At 47.2% G+C, this 20,000-nt stretch overlaps 1 protein-coding gene across 10 annotated transcripts in view; it reads right to left on the reverse strand.

Moving 5' to 3' along the window:
* The window catches only part of LOC118229330 (nesprin-1-like), a 186,322-nt gene that overhangs the window by 147,946 nt on the left and 18,376 nt on the right, over positions 1-20,000 (reverse strand). For 8 of the 10 annotated variants that reach the window (XM_035421216.1, XM_035421204.1, XM_035421206.1 and 5 more), the window contains exons 1-2: positions 13,277-13,738; positions 9,751-9,812 (exon numbers count right to left, since the gene is read on the reverse strand). In XM_035421216.1, the coding sequence (XP_035277107.1) occupies positions 9,751-9,812; positions 13,277-13,355 (141 nt within the window). In that variant the 5' untranslated portion in view covers positions 13,356-13,738. Of the gene's footprint in view, positions 1-9,750; positions 9,813-13,276; positions 13,739-19,174; positions 19,230-20,000 lie in introns of those variants that run through there. The other 2 variants (XM_035421205.1, XM_035421203.1) reach the window with 2 other exon arrangements.

Below are 20,000 nucleotides of genomic sequence, written 5' to 3' on the forward strand. Positions count from 1 at the left end.
TGCAAACCATCAACAACCTATGTAATTACACATGTGAGTGTGATCCCTGCATGGGCAGACCTTACACAGGTACTTAAAGAGGCGCAAGGCTGCTCAAATTTACAGTCTGACTGACTGAACATGGTGTCGTTTTTAACACTGTCTGTCCAATTCGGTGGGCTTGTGCGGAGAACAGAAGCACAGAATTCCAACGTTCCAAAGACTTAATGTCTCACAGGTAGATCCACCTGAGTTTCTTTGCTCGCGCTAGACCAGGAGTCTCGAGCTCAAATCCCGGAGGGCCGCTGCGTCTGCTGGTTTTTTTTGACGTGCTTCTGCAGTCAAGCGCTTTGTTTGATTCACCGATTGGCTAACACGGCCGCACATCTCGTTTTCCAAGGTGCGCAAAGGCGTTTCTTGTTTTCTAAACTGGCTGCTAATTGAAAGTTAGAAATTAGAAAACCCAGCCGAGACAGCAGCTCTCCAGGACAGGAGTTTGAGACCCCTGAACCAGACGACGACGGTACTTTCCAGATGAGTGCGGCCTGTTATTGATAACCCCTCTTCTCACAGGCTGCGGGCCTTCAGCACGCCATAACGCTTTCCGACATCACTCCCTCAGAGGTGGAGAAGAAAGAAATACTGCAACCCGGAATAAAATAACAATGAATGGGCTTGACGGGAGAGTCAGCCATTTATAATTTAACGGGTGGCATCTCATCGGCAAGACACAGCCAGCCCTCCATAAACGCAGACAGCGACTGCACATCCGAGCCTGTAGTGAGTTACTGCATTGGAAAAAGAATAAATAAAAATCCTGCCTTATCCAATAATGTTGGCCTCCAGCATCAGATTACCTCATCCTGTATTTACAACGTTAGGACAGCCATTAATCTGCCCTGAAGGTGAAGTGACACAGAATCAGACAGACATTTTTTTATTTAAGCCAGCATACGCATCACTGCACTTTTCGCATATTCAGGTATTTTTAGGAATGAGTCACCCAGCAGAAAGCACGATGGTGCGTGGTCTCTCCTCCTTAGCCACCACGCTAACGACCTCCGGTTGTGACGGGTTACACTAACGAGCCTGATACACAACACTGTCACAACAACACAACAACGCCAAACTGACCGCCCCCCCCCCAAAACACACACCGCCCTCCCTCCCCCCACCACGCCTCACATCAGCACCACAGCACTGTCATCCATCCAATTATCCAGAGGGAAAGCTTACCGCCGTCACCATGGCAACATCAGGCTCACATGGTAAAAGTTAAATAGAGACAGATGTGGGGAGTATTAGTGGGGGGGGGGGTACTGACTTTTTATCAGGATGTGAGTTGGGTGAGGGGGGGGATTCAAACATATGGTATTACAGTCATATTACAGAGATATCGCACTGAGGCTGAGGAGCTGGAAGACAGACAGACAAACACACTGGGCAAAGACGACCACCTTCCTTACCCCTTTGAAGAGCAGTTTTTTTTTCTAATGCCTTTTGAAAATTCTAAGTCAGTGTTCTAGAACTCCATTGCTTTCAACGCCACCAGTAGTGATTGTTGCATCAGCATTAGAATGTTAGGTTAAGAACATTCTAATGAGATATTTCTGATCTCTCACCTTAAAGGGTTAATGATATGACAACCACGCTAAGCTTTTCACTAACTTTGGAACTCAGGCATTTTCCCTCAGTTCCAGTTCACACAAAAATACATCTGTAATAATGGTAAAAAAAAAATGACTGGAGGGTGTTTAAGATGGCTTTGACTAAACTAAGTGGAGCTTGAAATTTTGTTTTTAATTTTTAAAAATTATATCCATATATATGCTATACTTTCAAGCAGGAGAAAAGCAGTGAAGGGTGAAGGAATGCTTTAAATGGTAATGCACACCGACTGAATTCACATGCCTGTAGCTCTTTTTCTCCCCACCACTGGGGTGTCCTGAAGTGTGAACAAGGTCCCCCCCACCACTGTTACTTCTGATTTCTGCCCTTGCATAGAGGTTTTTCTCCCCGGTCACGGCCTTCAAATTAATTTTCTGCCTCGCGGCGTTCGTCCGTCTGTCGAGCCGGGCTCCGACATAAATAATCAAATTGCGAACCTTTGACACGGCTGCACAGAAATACCCACAATTACGAACGCGAGGCGGCGGAGCGCGTGCACGGAGCAGCGGATGCGATTAGCGCTTGACAAGCGGTCCGGTCGCTAAACCCCCCCGATGCTCTCCACGTGCAGATGTTTTCAAGTGGCCCCGTTTAATGAGCTATAACGCCACAATTAAGCTCGGATTACAGTCTGAAGTGCGCACTCTGTTGTTTGCGCGCGTTCGTTTTTAAAAACCCTCGGAGAAGCCTCGGTCCGAATGAGAAACCGATCAATGTTAAAAAACTAAAACGCAGGAAATGTCCTTATATGGAAAATATAGTTCTATTTACTAAGCGATATAATTAGTATGGCGTAGATTTACACATTTGCAGTTTCTATCGCTGGGTTTTCATACTAACAGAAACACGGCTTGCCTTTAATGTCAAAGGTACAATCGCGACACTTCACACCTGTAAGCCCAACCTGTAGCTATACTGCGCGCGACAGCACGACTGTGTCAGAGTCGGTGTCAACAGAACCCTCTCTTCCATATTTTTCCACATTAGAAAAAAAAAAACGTATTAAAACAGCTGAAATAAAACTGTCGAACAATGAGGGGACCCCAGGGAAAGATTACAACCATCGCCATGGCAACATCAGGTTCACATGGTAGAGGTTAAATATAAATTGAGGTGGGGGAGGCAGGGGGTCAGTGGGTACTCACTAATCAGGATTCAGAATCTAATATATGTATATACATATATACATTCATATATATTCCAGTAATTGGCCGCGTGTGCGTGTACATGCGTACGTGTAATTGCATCAAATGGAAACGCATTAAAGGCTGTGCCGTCAGCACCACGTGGCAGAAGCAAAATGCTAATAACCCCGTAGCCCACACGCTGAGCGTGAAACCATTAAGTTTTTTTTTTTTTTTTTTTTTTTTTTTTTTTAAACCGTAATTTTCTCGATAGGCAGATGAAGCCTATCGAGAAAATTAGCAGCGACGAAGGTGGAAGAACGCAGGTGCTGAAATCTTCATCAGTTACATTACGGGCATTTAGCAGACGCACTAATCCAGACAGAGCTTTTAGCATTTTAAAAAGAAACATGGTGTCCATTTATACAGCTGGCAGTGCATTGAAATGGTTGTTACCAAACGGTTGCAAGTTTCATTCCCAGGTGCTGCAGTGCTCTTGAGCAAGGTACTTAACCTGCATTGGCTTCAGTATGTATCCATATGCATTCATGCATTTATTTTCTTTTTACAAATGGATATATACTGAAGCAGTGCAGGTTAGGTACCATGCTCAAGGCTGTGCCCCACCTGGGAATTGAAACTGCAACCTTTCGGTCAGAAGTTCCAGTTCCTTAACCATTATACTACACTGCCATCCAAATTCACACAGACATGTTTGACTGACGTATCTAAACGTGTGCAGAACCCGTCGCTGTGGTCAGGTCTCAGTCTCAAGTCACAAACGCAGCAGCATTGCAGAGACTCAAAGACTGCGTCCTTAAGGCTTTTTTCGTATGCAAAAGAGAAAGGGCGACGAGAATCAATAATGAATGCCGGCCAGACGAAAACTCTTTAAATATGAAGACGTTCTTCACGCGAGCAGAGATTCGATTCGCTCTCAGGTGGCGCGCAGCTGGAGTGGTTATCCGCCGCATCAATAAATAAACGCGTTCTGCGGCCATGACTCTCATGCTATTTGCTCCGGATACCGGAGAGACGTGCCTCTCTGTCAGAGTCCTAAGACCTGCGCCTCCTTTTAAAGAAACGGGTACAAAGCAATTTAACTTTCCATTAGCAAACAGCCTGATACTCTAGGCCTAGTTACAAATAAATTCCAGAGAGCCACTGTGTATAAACCCATGGGGTGTGAGGGCACTGCTTATCAAATCACCAACACAGATATAGATTAGATAAGATACCAGTGTATTTTTGAAAATGTGCACCCACTATATACAACCAAACACCACACCCTACCATATAGCGCATATACACAGTTGAAACACGAAAAGTCCTTTACAAAAGTAGAGTAAGTCTCGAGAAAAAAACTGAAAAAAGAATCCAACAAAAAAAGGAAAAATCCACAACAAAATGCAAAAATTCCTTAAACAAGCAATAAAAAGGAGAAAAAGGAAAGATCTCACCAGGCTTGGAGATTTCCATGGCACTTCCCTGGCCAATACTTTTGTATTAGTATGTGTTTGGGGTCTTTTCCTTCCAACAGTGGTAACTAAACCTATCACCACACCTCTAGGCCCAGACAGGCATTGAGGATGGATGTAGATGCATTTTTACCCCAGGTTCTTCACAAACTCCACACCATACCAAACACATTCAAAAAACCATAGGCCCCTCCCCATCTGTCTGTCCTACCTTTATTACATCACTTCCAGCACCCCACTTCCTCTCAGGCAGCCATTTTGGAAGGGTCACCCCTTCCTTAAAGGGACCAACGTTTTTTTTAAAGTTTGCCTGGTGCAGCGGTAAAATGGATCCTGTAGACACCCCAGTATTGGATGCAGCCATACCTTTCCATGGTTCACAAGGACAAAATCCACTATAACAAAACATAAAATATTTAGATGATAACCGTGGCAGTGTCACAGTACATCCTACAACCATGAGGCAGACACTCTTATCCAGAGTGATGAACAGTAGTGGAACAACATCAGTGTTACTCTCAGGAGGCCAAATGTGCGTCGGCCGAAGGGAACACGCTGTAATTTCCTCATTTGGGGTGATAACATCACATTTATTTGGCAGACGCTTTTATCCAATGAGACGTACAATAAGCGCAAACGGAAGGTCATTGGAACGACTACAAAACACAGGCCCAATAAGGTACAACAACTACAAAACACAGGCCCAATAAGGTACAACGCTCGTTATGTAACAGCTATGAACATCAAGTCCAGTTCACACAGTAAGCGTAGGGTAAATCGGAAAGTTATGGTGAGTCAAACTAGGAGGCATGACCACGAGCTACAGCATCAAGGTAACAATACAAGTGCAATACAAATGCTGGACGGAGATACAAGTGTAACATGAGAGTGCTAGCGAAAAAAATTAGGATATAAGTGATAAGAGCGATCCTAGATTGGGACTAAGTGCCCTGCAGAGCAGTGATAGCTAGTTAGTCCAGGTGCAGTCTGAAGAGATGCGTCTTCAGGCCACGGCCACAATGGTAAATGGTAAATGAACTGCATTTATATAGCGCTTTTATCCAAAGCGCTTTACAATTGATGCCTCTCATTCGCCAGAGCAGTTAGGGGTTAGGGGTTAGGTGTCTTGCTCAAGGACACTTCGACGTGCCCAGGGCGGGGTTTGAACCGGCAACCCTCCGACTGCCAGACAATCGGTCTTACCTCCTGAGCTATGTCGCAATGGAAAGGCAGCCCAACATGTACCGTGTTCACGAGAGAGAGGCGCGCCACCGCAGATCGTTTTAACGCGTTTGAAATCGAACCCGAGCCCTACTCCGCGCGTTTCCCCCCGGGGCAGCACCTGACAGGTCCCCCCGTGAAGCCGCCAGGAAGCAGGTGCGGATGTGAATGTTCTCCCTGGTGCTGAGAGATGACGAAAGTGGGCCTGGCAGATGATTTCCAGAAGGTACAGGCAGATGTTTTACTCTACGCTGCAGGGGTCCGAGAGGGTCCAGAAGTCGTGTTCAAACAGGCCTACGATTTAAATCATTGGAATGGAATAAAAGTCGGTCGAAAAGGCCTTGGCCTAACCCTGACGGTACGCTTGAAGTGTGAATGCCAGGTATGTAAATGAGAAAATACAGTGAAATAGGATATTTTTGCTGTAAGAATACATTTGATTTCCATATTTCCTAACATAGACTCTCAGGAATTAACAATTTATTTTTGGAAATGGCACTTAATCAAAGGTTAATCCAGTTAGTCACAAATAATTCTCCTCCAAAAACTGGTAAACAAACACCGTCGTTTCTCAAAATCTTCTGAACTCAACAGCGATATGGACCGAAAGCATTTTTTATACAAAAGCTGGACAGTATCCACACTCAGACCCTGAGAGAGAGAGCCACCCGGAGCTAATCCTCCCTGATGACTCGGGCCTCCGTGGGCGCTGACATCGCGCCTCTCGGAGATGAAAGAGCGGGACTGAGGGGGTCTGACACCGGCCGGTCACATGACCGCGTGAGTCCGCGCGCGGTATGCAGGGGAGTCGGCAGGACGCAATAACGACCCGGGCCTGCGGGTGGCGCCGCGTTCTCCGAACGGCTTTACCGCCATTCCGTCCGCCGCTTCCCGCGTCTCTCTCTCTCTCTCCCTCTCCCTCTCTCTCATCCCTCTCTCTCTCTCTCCCTCTCTCCCTCTCTCTCTGCCTCTCCCTCTCCCTCTCTCTCTCTCCCTCTCCCTCTCTCTGTCTCTCTGCCTCTCTCTCTCCCTCCCTCTCTCTCTCTCTCTCTCTCTCGTATCGCGGATTACCGTGGGACTAAGGCTGTGCGTGACGCAAGAGCGCACTTGGGAGATGGGAGAAGGTTCCAGACTCCTGCGGCCCCCCCCCCGACCCAAGCCGTGCGCTCGGTGGCGAGCCCTTCGCCCCTCGTGGCGAAATGTTCCGCTGCCTTATGCCGTCCATCTGCGCCCTCCCCTCCACCCCCCCCCCCCCCCCCCCCCCCCCCCCCCACCAAAACCCATCATCCGCCGAGCGCACTCGAACCTGGAGCCACAGTGCAGCAGCAGGGCCTGATGATAATTATTTTTAAAGAAACACCACCGGCTCCGTCAGGACTCTCACGGCAGGGGGACCGCTGCACTGCGGGGCTGAAGAACCCGCTAGAGAACCCGCTAAAGAACCCGCTAAAGAACCCGCTAAAGAACCCGCTAGAGAACCCGCTAAAGAACCCGCTAAAGAACCCGCTAAAGAACCCGCTAAAGAACCCGCTAAAGAACCCGCTAAAGAACCCGCTAAAGAACCCGCTAAAGAACCCACTAAAGAACCCGCTAAAGAACCCGCTAAAGAACCCGCTAAAGAACCCGCTAGAGAACCCGCTAAAGAACCCGCTAAAGAACCCGCTAAAGAACCTGCTAAAGAACCCGCTAAAGAACCCGCTAAAGAACCCGCTAAAGAACCCGCTAAAGAACCCGCTAAAGAACCCGCTAGAGAACCCGCTAAAGACGTCCGCTCGAATCGGGGGCCCTGAGACACGTCCCGCGGGACAGGAGTCCTGGGAGGCTCGGCCGCGGACACAATACCGCCAACCCCCCCCCAAAAAAAACCCACCCCGCTCTCATACCTCCGTCTCCGCTCCCCCGCCCCCGCACCCCCCCTTTCATGTGAGCAATCTCGTGGTTTGCCTCCCGCTATTGTGAAGTGTTTGTTTTTAACAGTGTGAAAGGGATTGGGATTTGGGGGCTTTTTTTTTTTGTTTTGTACTCATTAGGGCTTAAGGAATAAACCGTCTCCCTCCCCAGGGTTGCTGGTGACCTGCTGGGCACAGAACTAATACGTTTTTTTTTTGGTGTTTTTAAAAAAAAAAAAAAAAAGAGAAAGTCACACGCTAAGAGGCCTCTACTGAATTCAACTGAATTTCACAACCGGTTTAAGCAACGATCACATATTTCTGCTTCTTATGCAACATAATAATTTCTTTTCAGCGCGTGCCCAACACCGACTGAGCTTTGCATGAGGAGAAATGCACAAATCCGACATTTTGTGCTCGAATCCAACCAATCAGATTTGAGGTCATCAGGGGTTATTAATCTGATGGAATTACGCATCCCAAAACTGGGCATTACTCCACGCGAAAGCGCCTAGAAAAAGAACACAGAAATGCAAAACTAAAAAAAAAAAAAAAAAAAGAATGTGAAAAACTGAGATGACAACAACAGGGCAAAAACAAAGCATATCCTTCAAGAAGTCAGCTCCCCTCTCCCACACCCTTCAAACTATGCCAGTGCCAGCCCATCTAGTACTGCAAGCCTTTTATTTTTTTCCCCCTCGATGAATGCCTGATTTTCATCCGCGATTCCCACTGTGAAGTTACAATTCCCACATGTGGTCATGGAAAATAAGAAAGTCGACAACGCTGAGGTTTGAGACAAAGACGCCGCTGTCAGGACGTCGCGAAGCTTCAGAAAAGCTGGAACTAATGGAGTTAGCGGCAGTTACGCAATAACCGTTTGAGCGTTTGCTGCGTTCAACGCTAGGGCAAAAACAGCAACCACATAACCGCACCACTGAATCACCACACCACTGAATCACCGCACCACTGAATCACCACACCACTGCATCACCGCACCACTGAATCACCACACCACTGAATCACCGCACCACTGAATCACCACACCACTGCATCACCGCACCACTGAATCACCGCACCACTGAATCACCGCACCACTGAATCACCACACCACTGCATCACCGCACCACTGAATCACCACACCACTGAATCACCGCACCACTGAATCACCGCACCACTGAATCACCACACCACTGCATCACCGCACCACTGAATCACCACACCACTGCATCACCGCACCACTGAATCACCACACCACTGCATCACCGCACCACTGAATCACCACACCACTGAATCACCGCACCACTGAATCACCACACCACTGCATCACCGCACCACTGAATCACCACACCACTGCATCACCGCACCACTGAATCACCACACCACTGCATCACCGCACCACTGAATCACCACACCACTGAATCACCGCACCACTGCACCGACCGAACTCACGTAGGGCTAAACGACGACATAACCCCTAATATTACAGTTTAAAGAGAGAGGCGTGGCGTTACTATGACAGCAGGTCAAGATGACAATCTCGCTGAGCGGACCCCGATCACGCTCCAGGGGAAAATGGTGGCAAGTCAGGTTCGTGAGGCCCACCCAGGCAGCTTCACTGTGCCAGAGCTTTTAAAACACAGCAAACAGCAAACATCCAGGCAAGCGGCCGAATCTCATTATCTCAACGCCGTCGCCGCCCCTGAATATTTCACTGGCAAAAAGGGACACAGCGTGCCGTTTGAAGAGCATTACTACCATGTGGTGCCCAGTCACCGCTGCATCTTTTCTGTAACTGACCATTACAAAACCTGGAGGGGCAGAGAATGCAGTGAGGAACCTTCCGGAAGCCAGGAGCGCTAGGGGAGGGGTACATCATGAAACCCCCCAAAAATGGGCGGAGCTACTCCATTCTCTCAGTCAGTCACTGAAATGGATGCGCCAATCAAAACATTGGATTGTTAGTCTCAGGGGTTTTAGGTAGACTACATCCAGAGAAAATTTTGCCTGCTTAACAACTTTCTCAACCAGTGCACTCAACTTGTATACTCAATAGTAGGAAAACACACTGATTCATTTCACACTTTTACTCTTCCGTAATTAAAAAACAGCCCTGGTGCAAAGTCAGAGCTTTTAGTTTATGTACTAGATAAGCTCCACAAGAGGGACCTCGATAGGAAACCTTTTTGGCCGGAAAAATAAAGAAATTGCAGGCATAATTCAATGGAATCCCCACTTTACCCTCGGCCCTGCTGTGTGTTTCAACTTCAAAGAGTGCCTCCTTTCCCCCCAGGAACAGAACGCTAGCCAGCAAGCCGAACCAAGGTCAGATAGATTACTGTTAACACGCATTCGCTTGTAGATCAAAAGCACAGCCAAACATCCTCTTACCTTGGCCAGGTGGGAGTTGATCCATTTGGTGAAAGTTCTTTTCTGTACGGCTTCCTGCTCATCTGAAATCAAAAGAAAACAAATGGACTCTCATCATATGCCACAACAAAAAGACAGATGGATGAGGCGCAAGACAACCTTTCCTGACATTATTGAGGTTCATTATGCAGGCCCAAATCGATTTGATTAGGGCGTCAGTGTAGTATAATGGGTAAGGAGCTGTAACCACAAGGTCGCAGGTTCGATTCCCCGCTAGGACACTGCCGTTGTACCCTTGAGCAAAGCACTTAACCTGCGTTGCTTCAGTACATATCCAGCTGTCTGATTGGATACAATGAAAATGCTATGTAAAAAAAAAAAGTTGTGTAAGTCGCTCTGGATAAGAGCGTCTGCTAAATGCCTGTAATGTAATGATTTAGCTCTGTTGGTTGTGGTCAGTTACAGTTCATTGCAAAACCCTTTATTTCACGTGGGCCTGTGTTTTTTGACATTATGCGTGCGGCACTTTGACATTTCGACGACAAACTGTGCGGCAACGCCCTGTCGTTGAGTAAAGCTCTCGTTTTCTATTTATATCGTGTCATTTTTCTGAGCGAGACACAAGGCACGCTTCCTGTTTATCTCATGTTCTGGATTCGGACCGCTCTGTTTTCTCAATGGCAACCAGCACTCTAAGAAGCTAGCTCTGACTGATAGCGACAGAAGAGCTAAGGGATGAAAAATAAGACTTATCAGAATTATCTCTGTTGTTCTTAGCTCTTGTATTACAGTATGTTTGCCTAAGCTCAGTTATCTGGTTCACACCGCCAATCCAAGTAGTGCCTGCTCTGTAGTTTTTCAGGGTTATGATAGAGACACTTTTTTAAAAAAAAAGAAAAAAAGATTTGTTTGTGGTTCATGATTTGTTCGTTGCCATGGTATCCTTGCTTTCGGCCCCTCGGGTTCGTATTGTTCCGCTTATGTCTGCTTTCCCGCACACCTGTCTCAGAGACACAGCCCTCTACAACGACTCAAGAATGCTGTATTACGTGACGTTCTGAGCGATTTTACGAAACTACGCCACAGAATTTTTGGTAAGGAGGGCCTGACTGTTCACGGAACACAGAGGAGCCGGGCTAGCGTTAGCCCCGCGTAGCCGTTAGCCACACGTAGCCGTTAGCCCCGCGTAGCCGTTAGCCACATGTAGCCGTTAGCCCCGTGTAGCCTTTAGCCACACGTAGCCGTTAGCCACATGTAGCCGTTAGCCCCGTGTAGCCGTTAGCCACATGTAGCCGTTAGCCACGTGTAGCCGTTAGCCAAGATGACACTGCAGGGCAGGAGGAGAGCAGAAAGTGCTCATCGCTCCTTCGCGTTTGTTTGCTTTTTTTTTGACAAAGCTGCTTTTTCCATCAAGGCGCACAGCCTGTGGGACCTCTGTGTGGTTTAGCAGCTACCATCTGAACACCAGAGAGAGAGGGGGAGGGGGAGAGAGAGAGAGAGAGAGAGAGACGCGTGTGGGTCGTACGGCCAGAGGAACACAGGCCAAAAAACTGGGCCCTTTGGCCGTGTTCACGTTGTGAAATGCATCCCTTCCTGTCAGCGCAATCGAGGTTTCCCAAAGCACTGTCTGCGGGACTGCCTTCCACCGAATCTCACAGACACGCCTTTCTGTCTAATTTACAATGACTTTACTCAAGCTCTCACACTGCTTACATATTTTCCTGCATAAGAAGTCTAAATGAAAGACTTATTTTAACCATCTGAAGTGTAGAGTAAGTTTTTTTTCTCATTTCTAAGCCAGAGTTCTAGAACCCCACTGCTTTTCAAATTACCAGCAGCGATTGTGACATCAGCAATAGAATGTTCAGTTAGAAGAACATTCTAATCACATATTTGTCATCTCACACCTTAATGGGTTTATTGTGGCAATTACATCCCAAGTCTTCTTCATTGCTGCACCTGAATGAAAGTATTCCGGGAGCCTAGATTCTCATTATTCCCTCACTATAATAAGTGCATATTCCCTGCCCTGGAAACAGTTGTCGAGCAATAATTCCCAAAGTGGCACTAATGGAAAATACATCTACAGGAAACAGACACAGAGATAGTAGGGGGGGAAAAAAGTAATGGTTTCAAAACATCAACAAAGCTTCGGGAATTGAATCATAACACCTCTCTCAATATGACATCCTCTTCCATCTCCCTGGCATCGTTAACTTTGCCCCTAAAATAGCTTTTCTCCATAGCCCTTTTCCCGGCAACCTCTGCAAAATAATATTCCATAACGGAGTATATTTCAGATCGATATGCAATACGGGACTTCTGGTCACGTCAGTTCTTGTCAAAAATATGCTTTTTTTACCTTGATGTGAGAAAAAAAAAAAAACATAAATATATGCTTGAAACAACAGTATGTGAAGTAACAGAGGAGTTCCTGTCTGGCACACCTCGCAGTTTAACTGAGGAAGTGCACCGGCTGGCTGAGTACTCAGAAGTCAGTTTCTGTGTCATAAGCTAATTTATTCATGCAGAAAAGGCTCATGAATAATGCATGCATTCATTCACATGGTGTGTGTGTGTGAGAGAAAGAGGGAGAGAGAGAGAGAGGGAGAGGAAGAGAGAGAGAGGGAGAGGAAGCGAGAGAGTGAGAGACAGAGAGAGAGAGAGAGAGAGAGCAGGTCATGTTTTTTTTCTGTGAATGCGTGTTTGAGCTTGATCAGGTCCGCTCATGGAGAAAGCGATCAAATATGAACTGAGCAGTGAACGAGGCTGGCCGCTGACTCCGAAGACGAAGCACACTCTTCCTCCTCCTCCTGCTGCTCAAACACGCACACACACTCTCAGACACATCACACGCGCGCGCGCGCGTGCGTGCGTGTGTGTGTGTGTGTGGCGCCCCGTCTCACCATCTTGGGGACGAGGTGACTTTGAGCTGGAGGAAACCTAAGGCATCATGCTAACGGTGCGATCCGCATGACGCCACTGCTCCCGCCCCCCGTCCCCCCCCGTCCCCCCCCTCCCCCCCGTCTTCAACCGGCATTCCACACACAGACCACCACGTTATCTCACACAAATTAGACCCCCCTCTACAGCCCTACAGAACATAAATCAGACTCATAAATCACACACCGGCCGGTCGTTCTGTGATGGTGCAACCAATCGCAGCATGAGAACCGCACGCGCGTCCCGCACACACGTCCCGTACACACATCCCGCACACACGTCCCACACACACGTCCCACACACGCGTCCCGCACACGCGTCCCACACACACGTCCCACACACACGTCCCGCACACCCGTCCCGTGTGGTAAAACCAGGCAGAGGGAACGGCGCAGTTAAATCAAAGCACCCCCCCCCCCGGCATACCACGAAAAGGTGGCCTTTAAGCCCCCCATCGCTGACCGGACGTGTGCCATATGCCCATCACTGCTGCAGGCAAATCCCCCCCCCCCTCCATGCCCCGGGGAGGGGGGGGGGGTCCCGAAGCCGTGGGGAGCACGGAGGGGGGGGGGGGGGGCTGAGGGCAAGCGCCTGCCCTACTTACCGCGGAGGTACTGGAAAAATCCCGTCACCAGGTTGAGAGAGGTGGTCTTTTTGACGGACACGTCCTTATAGCGCGCCATTCTGCCCTCCGAGCTCTTCCCAGGATGCTTTGCCCTTCATATGTGTGCGCCGCTGACATCCACAGAGAGGAGGGAGGGAGGGAGGGATGATAAAATGCCAGGCTGGTTTTTCTTTTTTTTTTTATCTGCAGGAAGCTTCCGTTTCAGCAGCCTCTGGATTCCCGGGGAAAAGCAGGCAGTTTCTGCGTCTCTGTCGCCTCTCACCAGCTGCAGGGAGCGAAGCCTCTTCCCCCGAACGCTCGCCGCTGTTTCTGCTACGGAATTTTATTCACGAGCTGTCCGCGATTCCCGCTGTTTACATCCCGAGGATGCTCTCTCCCTCCCTCTCTCTCTCTCCCTCTCTCTCTGTCTCTCTCTGTGTCTCTCGCTCTCTCTCTCTCTCTCTCCCTCTCTCTGTCTCTCTCTGTCTCTCTCTGTGTCTCTCGCTCTCTCTCTGCGTCTCTCTCTCTCTCTCTCTCTCTCTCAGCCCCGTGTGGTTCAGGCTGTGGATCTGCTCTGATTACCTCTGCATCCCTCTCCGGCTGCAGGAATAATCTATTTCCCCTTCGACCCCTCCACCAATCAGGGGTGTGGGAATCCGTGATGTCACAGCAGCGGCAGCTCTCCGGCCCCTGTTTTGATCGAGCGGAGGAGAGGAGGGGCCGGTTTGGGGGGGGGGGGGGGTGGGAGTGGGGAGGGAAAAGGGGGGGGGGGGGGGGTGAGGCCAGCAGAACAGCTCCAGGATTGCCGTGGTGGGACGGAGTTTCCAGAGAACAGGATGGTTTTTATTCCAGAAACGAAACGGGGCGCAATAAGACAGTGGATTTTAAAGAGAAGGCGGCCCTGTATGTGCAAGCGGATGTGCTATTTGTGCGTGTTATTTATTTATTTATTTTGCTGCCTCTCAATATGAATTTACATATATTTTTAAAGGATTGAACCACCACTCAATAATTAATGCCTACAACATTAAGGACAATAAGACATTTTGGAACTGGGAGGAGAGGACTTGGGGGTGTGGGGGGGGGGGGGGGGGCGTTGACTGGGGCCTGACTAAGCACTTAAGTGCTTTTTGCATTTGTTTTTCCCAAAATAAACATATTTATTGTCGTGTCTGTAATTATTTTTCCACTGAACGGGTGACACGTGCACCCTGAAGAGCCTGTTTGGAGAGCGGTGTGTTAACCCAAATGTCCCGCGTTCCCACCCACCCCCCCCCCCCCCCCCCCCGCGGGTCATGTTTACACTCTCGACAGGAAAAAAGGCTCATTTAATTACGCTCAAGAGCACCCCGCCAAAGCGCTAACCAATGTCGATCTCTAAAGTCAATATAACCAGCCTGACACGAAGAGAAAAAAAAAATTTATGTGTTAATTACACATTAGGTTTTTCCATTTTTTCCCCCCATTCTGTATAAGAGGGTTTTTAAATATTAATCTCATTAATAACAAATGGCACCTGTCACAGGCTATCTGATCCTCCGGAATCACCCCCTGTAGCCCCGCCCTCTCCCAGCGCCATATATGGTCATATCATTTCCTCCTCATTGCCCTCCAGGGATTCCCCTGTCCCTGGCCATCCTCTCCCATTACAATCACTGTGCTCAGTCAACAATGTGCCCGTCAAAATATGTTCAGCCTACAACAGGGCTTTTTGGCCTTGTTTCTGGTCATTGGTATCAGCAAATTTAATCTTTGATTTAAATTTAAATTGAATTCTGATTCATAATTCTTTGAATATTAATTTTATCTCTTCTTAGTCAATTAGTTTTACACCTAAAACATATGTTTACATGCATGTTAAAGGTGTAAAATGGCATAAGCAAAGGGTGTGGGATAGTAGCTTGTGAGCTGTGTTTTTAAAACCACTATCAGTGTTCAGTTGAGCAAGTTCCCGATGAAGCAACTTGGCACTTTGTCAAACTAGGGGTCCTGGTGTTCTTTTGCATGTGTGCGTGTGTGTGTGTGTGTGTGTATGGGTGTGCGTCTGCATGTTTGTGTGTCTGTGTTTGTGTATGCGTGTGTAATTATGTTTGTGTGTATATGTACGTGTGTGCATGTGTGGGTAAGTGTGTGTGTGTGTGTTGGAATAGTAGGCTTTTTGGAAAGTTTTTTTTTTCTTCAAAATTCCAAGTCTAGTGTTCTAGAACTCCACTGCTTTCAGTCACCAGTAGTGATTGTGACATCAGCATCATATCTGAACATGCTAATATACGCAATCTCAACCCTTAAAAGGGTTAAAATTACTGTCTGCTGCCTGGCACTTCTGCATATAAGGTTGTTTGTGGAAAGACTAATGATCACTACCAACTGAACACTGAATAATAATAATGATGATCATCATCATAATCATTAGGACAACGACAATAATAATGGCATTAGCTACATCTCCATTCACACCATGCTTCATTTCCACGACACGTCGCCTGCAGCTAACCTTTCCGTTAGAGTGAAGTAAAAGCACTAAACTGAAACAAAGACCAGAAACGGTAGACGGAACGAAGGGTCAGAGGAACTGCGCGAGTCATGCTTACAGGGCAGGTGAGCGGTTCGGTCGCCACAAACACATCGATTTTTTGACATTTGAAAAACAAAGTCAAACTAAAAAAAGAAACAAAAAATGAAATCTGACATGCAAAGTCTGCGGGAGGCTTCACTGGCTGAAACAGGGGCTCTATTACAGAGCAGCCTGAACTGAAAAACAGACCTGAAACCTGGTTTTAAACTGTCTGCACTTTCAGTATCAGCTGCAGGAACATCATAGACCGTTACAGGTCACAGTGTAATCTGAGTTATGTGTGACACACGCGCGTAACGCATGGCTACGACATGCATGTTTGCAAGTGTGCTAAGATAGACTTTTCAAGATGGCCGCCAGTCATGCCAGTCATTAGATTGTTCATCTTCATCTTCATCATCCCAGCTGACGATTCCCGCTCACCTTCAATCCTCCTCACGGAGGTGCCGTTAACTGCACGTTAGTTTAAAAAAAGTTTACTTCTCTGCAATCGCGTCAGGCTGTAAATGGTGTCATAGCTGCCCTGAAGAACGACAGTGACCATGTTGGAATTGGGAGGAGGGACGGAGTGGTGTTCCCTCTTCCCCTTCCCTCAAAGAGGACGCACCCCCCCCCCCCCCCCAAAAAAAACCCAGGCAGGATAGTGGCAGTAACATCCCCCCCCCCCCCCCCTTCCGTGGTGTCCTATCGCCATGGTGCTACCTCACAAACAGGCCTTGGCCTACAGTGCTGGGAGGAGCTTTTTGTTGCCAAGGAGCACGTATCACCTTCACGCTGTCATCACACACTCCTGCCACGCCCCCACTTCTCAAACCCCGCCCCTCCCATGCCATTCAAGCCTCCAGAAGACAGTGATTGACACATTGAGTAATTGGTGAAGGATGACTGACAAAAACAGTCTGCACCTGCCATTCATATCTCCGCCGTTGTGCTATTAGCAGACAATGCATTTTTTTTGTCTCCATGTGCAGAATTAATTCATGATCACTACCCCTACCCCTTCACATTGACAGTTGTGTTTTTAATTTAAATGAGATTCATAAGTCTCAAGAGGGTGTTTACTTGGATGCACCCACAGGGACTAACAAAACAGATGTGTAAGGGCCATCCACAACCCACGTCCACTGAGCCCCCAGAGATCTGGCCTACAAAAGGTATGACTCATTCAACATCAGAAGCGTAAGAGCTGAGCGCGCGAAAGGAAACGGCAAACGCAGCTCTATTCGAATGAATAACCGCTACCCGCTAATTGTAGGTTCTAATCATGAATAAAACGAGAAGCACAATAAGTCTCGCGCAACCGCACGTCTTCAGGCGACCAATCTTGATCGCGCGGTGAGACAGAGCGAGAGAGAGAGAAGGGGGGGGGCGCTCACCGTTTCCCTGGCGCTTGCAGTCACACGTCACTTTCACCTCATATCTAAATATACTCCTTCCAATTTTTTTTTGTTCTGCTTCCGTTTATCCCCGTGATCAGCGTAGGTTTTCAAGCCAGTCCTATCGTGAGCAGGTTCCCGCGGAAACAAAAATAGCCAACGTCTCCAGAAGAACTAAATCTGGAGAGACGCGGATGCCCCCTGGGCGTTGGTAGCCTCAGGGTCTAGAAAGGAGGGATTTATGCCAACTGCTGCTCCTAATTAGGCTGTTTAATAAGCCCAATCGTTTACGTGATCCGGCTGTTTAGCAAACGAATGACAGTTGAAAAGCGGTTTTTTTTTGTATCCCCATATAAAACACGGTAGGCTACTGCTGTCTAATTCACAGCCGTAGCATACGATACCTAACTAAGCCAGGCTACTTGGTGGAAACCGGCAAAAACACAGGCAAACACACCAGCCCTTCGGAAACAGGGAGAAAGGTCGCCCTTTCCCGATTGGCTCAGCGGAGCCCAGGTGTGCAGGAGCTGTCCGTGGTCCTGAATAACAGCTCGCATCGACTTTCGGACTCGTGATGTCTATTTTAAACATAAATGTTCGCAGGGGGGAATGTTTGTCAATCACACGGAAAGTTGTTTTCGCGTTTAACGTCTCTACCATGCCTCAAAGCACATCAAATGATTTCTACAACTGGGGAGAGGCAATTAAACCACAAAGCTGTCACGTTACTGCATGACGTGAAAACATAAATCCAAGATCTCTGTCAATTCGTCAAGTACTGTTTTGAAAAAAAAAGGAATAAAATTGGTCATTGAGCAAACGTTTACAGGGACAGTTCGCCCAAAACAATGTTGATGTTGTACTTGACTTTGAGTATGAAGTATGGTGCATTTGAAGAAGAGTGTCCTGTTTAGAGAATTTGCAGTTTACGTGAGCTACAAAACAAACCAAAAGATTGCACCATTAACATGAACATGCGGAATACCCACAGGTAACAGGCTGCAAATAAAACAAGTGAAGAAAACAAACATAGCAGAACCTAAGAAGTACGCAGGCAGTCATTTTTTGAAAACAGAAAGGTATCCGGAAGACAGTTCACCACAAGACACTAAACAATCGACAATACCAACAGTCCACAAGACTTCACAGACGCAGTTTGAAGTGAACTGACATGATTATTTTCCACCTTTGGCAACGTCTGACGGCAGTCTGAAGGCAGTGAGCCTTAGAGAAATCTCCAGGGCCAACAATCAATCGACTGGAGCAGCTGTTTGAGCTGAACTATTCACTCAACTATTCAGGTTTGCCCTAAGACAGAACGGCAGCTGTTTTATATGCATCCGCCTGTAGGCTTGTAGCGATCACAGGTGTCTGTTGCTAGAGAGTGTCTCTACAGGGACAGGAAAGGCTGTTTTAACAGTAAAGACAAAACAAACAACCGTACATGGGCTCCGTCTTTGCCCTATCATCCACAGGAAATCTGCATTGACGAAATCAAGTGGCGCATATTCTTTTAAGTGACGAACGGCTAAACAGTGACACCCAGTGGTGAACTTGAGTAGAGTTACAGGAAGGGGGGGAGAAAAAGGTCTTGTTTACTCACAGTCAGGAATATTGCAGGGAAGTTAATGCACAGATAGGTATCCGTGATAAGGCAGGATACTAGGCACAGCTAAAATAGCTGTATCTGTAAATTCAAGGTTGATAAAAAGCTACCAACAAATTAATTTGACATATTTGCAATTAAATAAATATAGTTCCGGGCAGACGCATAAATGGTTAAATCTCTCTCTAGACATGATTTAACACAGCAGCAACAGAATAAACGAAAAATCACCAATTATCCCCCAGCAGCACCTGTGATGCGCGTTCTAATTTGGTTTAACTTGGTCTGTCATCTCCGGCTGTCGTACCAGGCCGCGGTGATACAGAACGACGACCGTTTACCTCGTGATTTCCCAGGGGACGCGAATTTCCATTTCAGCATCCCCGATCCTTATCTCCTCCCCTCCTAACGACCAGCTCCCACAAATCAGTCCCAATTAACGACCGGCAGGAACGAAAACCCGCCGTTCAAGGAAGGCGCAAAAAAAAAATAATAAAACATATCGCACAGGCTTTTTACTGATTGCTATAGCAACTATGCTGCCTACAAGCATTTCCTTTTATATCTCACGCTAATGCTTCACTCTAACACCTCTCGTTCAGAAGCAAGCAGTGACCGATCGGGCGCGATAAAACCATCATCGCTGAGATATACGGGCTAAAACCCCCTCCAGTGCGACAAACCTGCAAATGTGAGATTAAACATTAAAAAAAACAGGCGGAAAAAAACTGTACAGCCACACAATAAAATCTAAAATATGAGGGGAAAACTTACTAATATATTCTCACTTCAAAAGGACCCGAACACAAATCTCGCTACAGTCTCTCTTCATATATTTTCACCTAATAACAGGTAGGCAATGTGCACTGCAATGCCGTTAAAACATTGCACTACTCTATAGTTATTCTGTGCACAAACATAACGCTGGAAATTCTCATAGAAGCTTTATTGTTTCCACAGGTGCATATATACATTTATTGTGCCAACAGAAAAGAAAGTAATTGAAATGTAAAATCATTCTGCATCTGGCCCACAAGAAATCCACACACCCGTTGAATCTTTGTTTAATCTCTAGCTTTTACTTGTAACTATTTGAAAAGTATTTGAATAGAATTTTCATGTAAATTTGAATACAACTCTGCAATACAATATAATACATGACAATAC

This window comes from Anguilla anguilla, chromosome 6 (assembly GCF_013347855.1).
Source record: "Anguilla anguilla isolate fAngAng1 chromosome 6, fAngAng1.pri, whole genome shotgun sequence".
Lineage (NCBI taxonomy): Eukaryota > Metazoa > Chordata > Actinopteri > Anguilliformes > Anguillidae > Anguilla > Anguilla anguilla.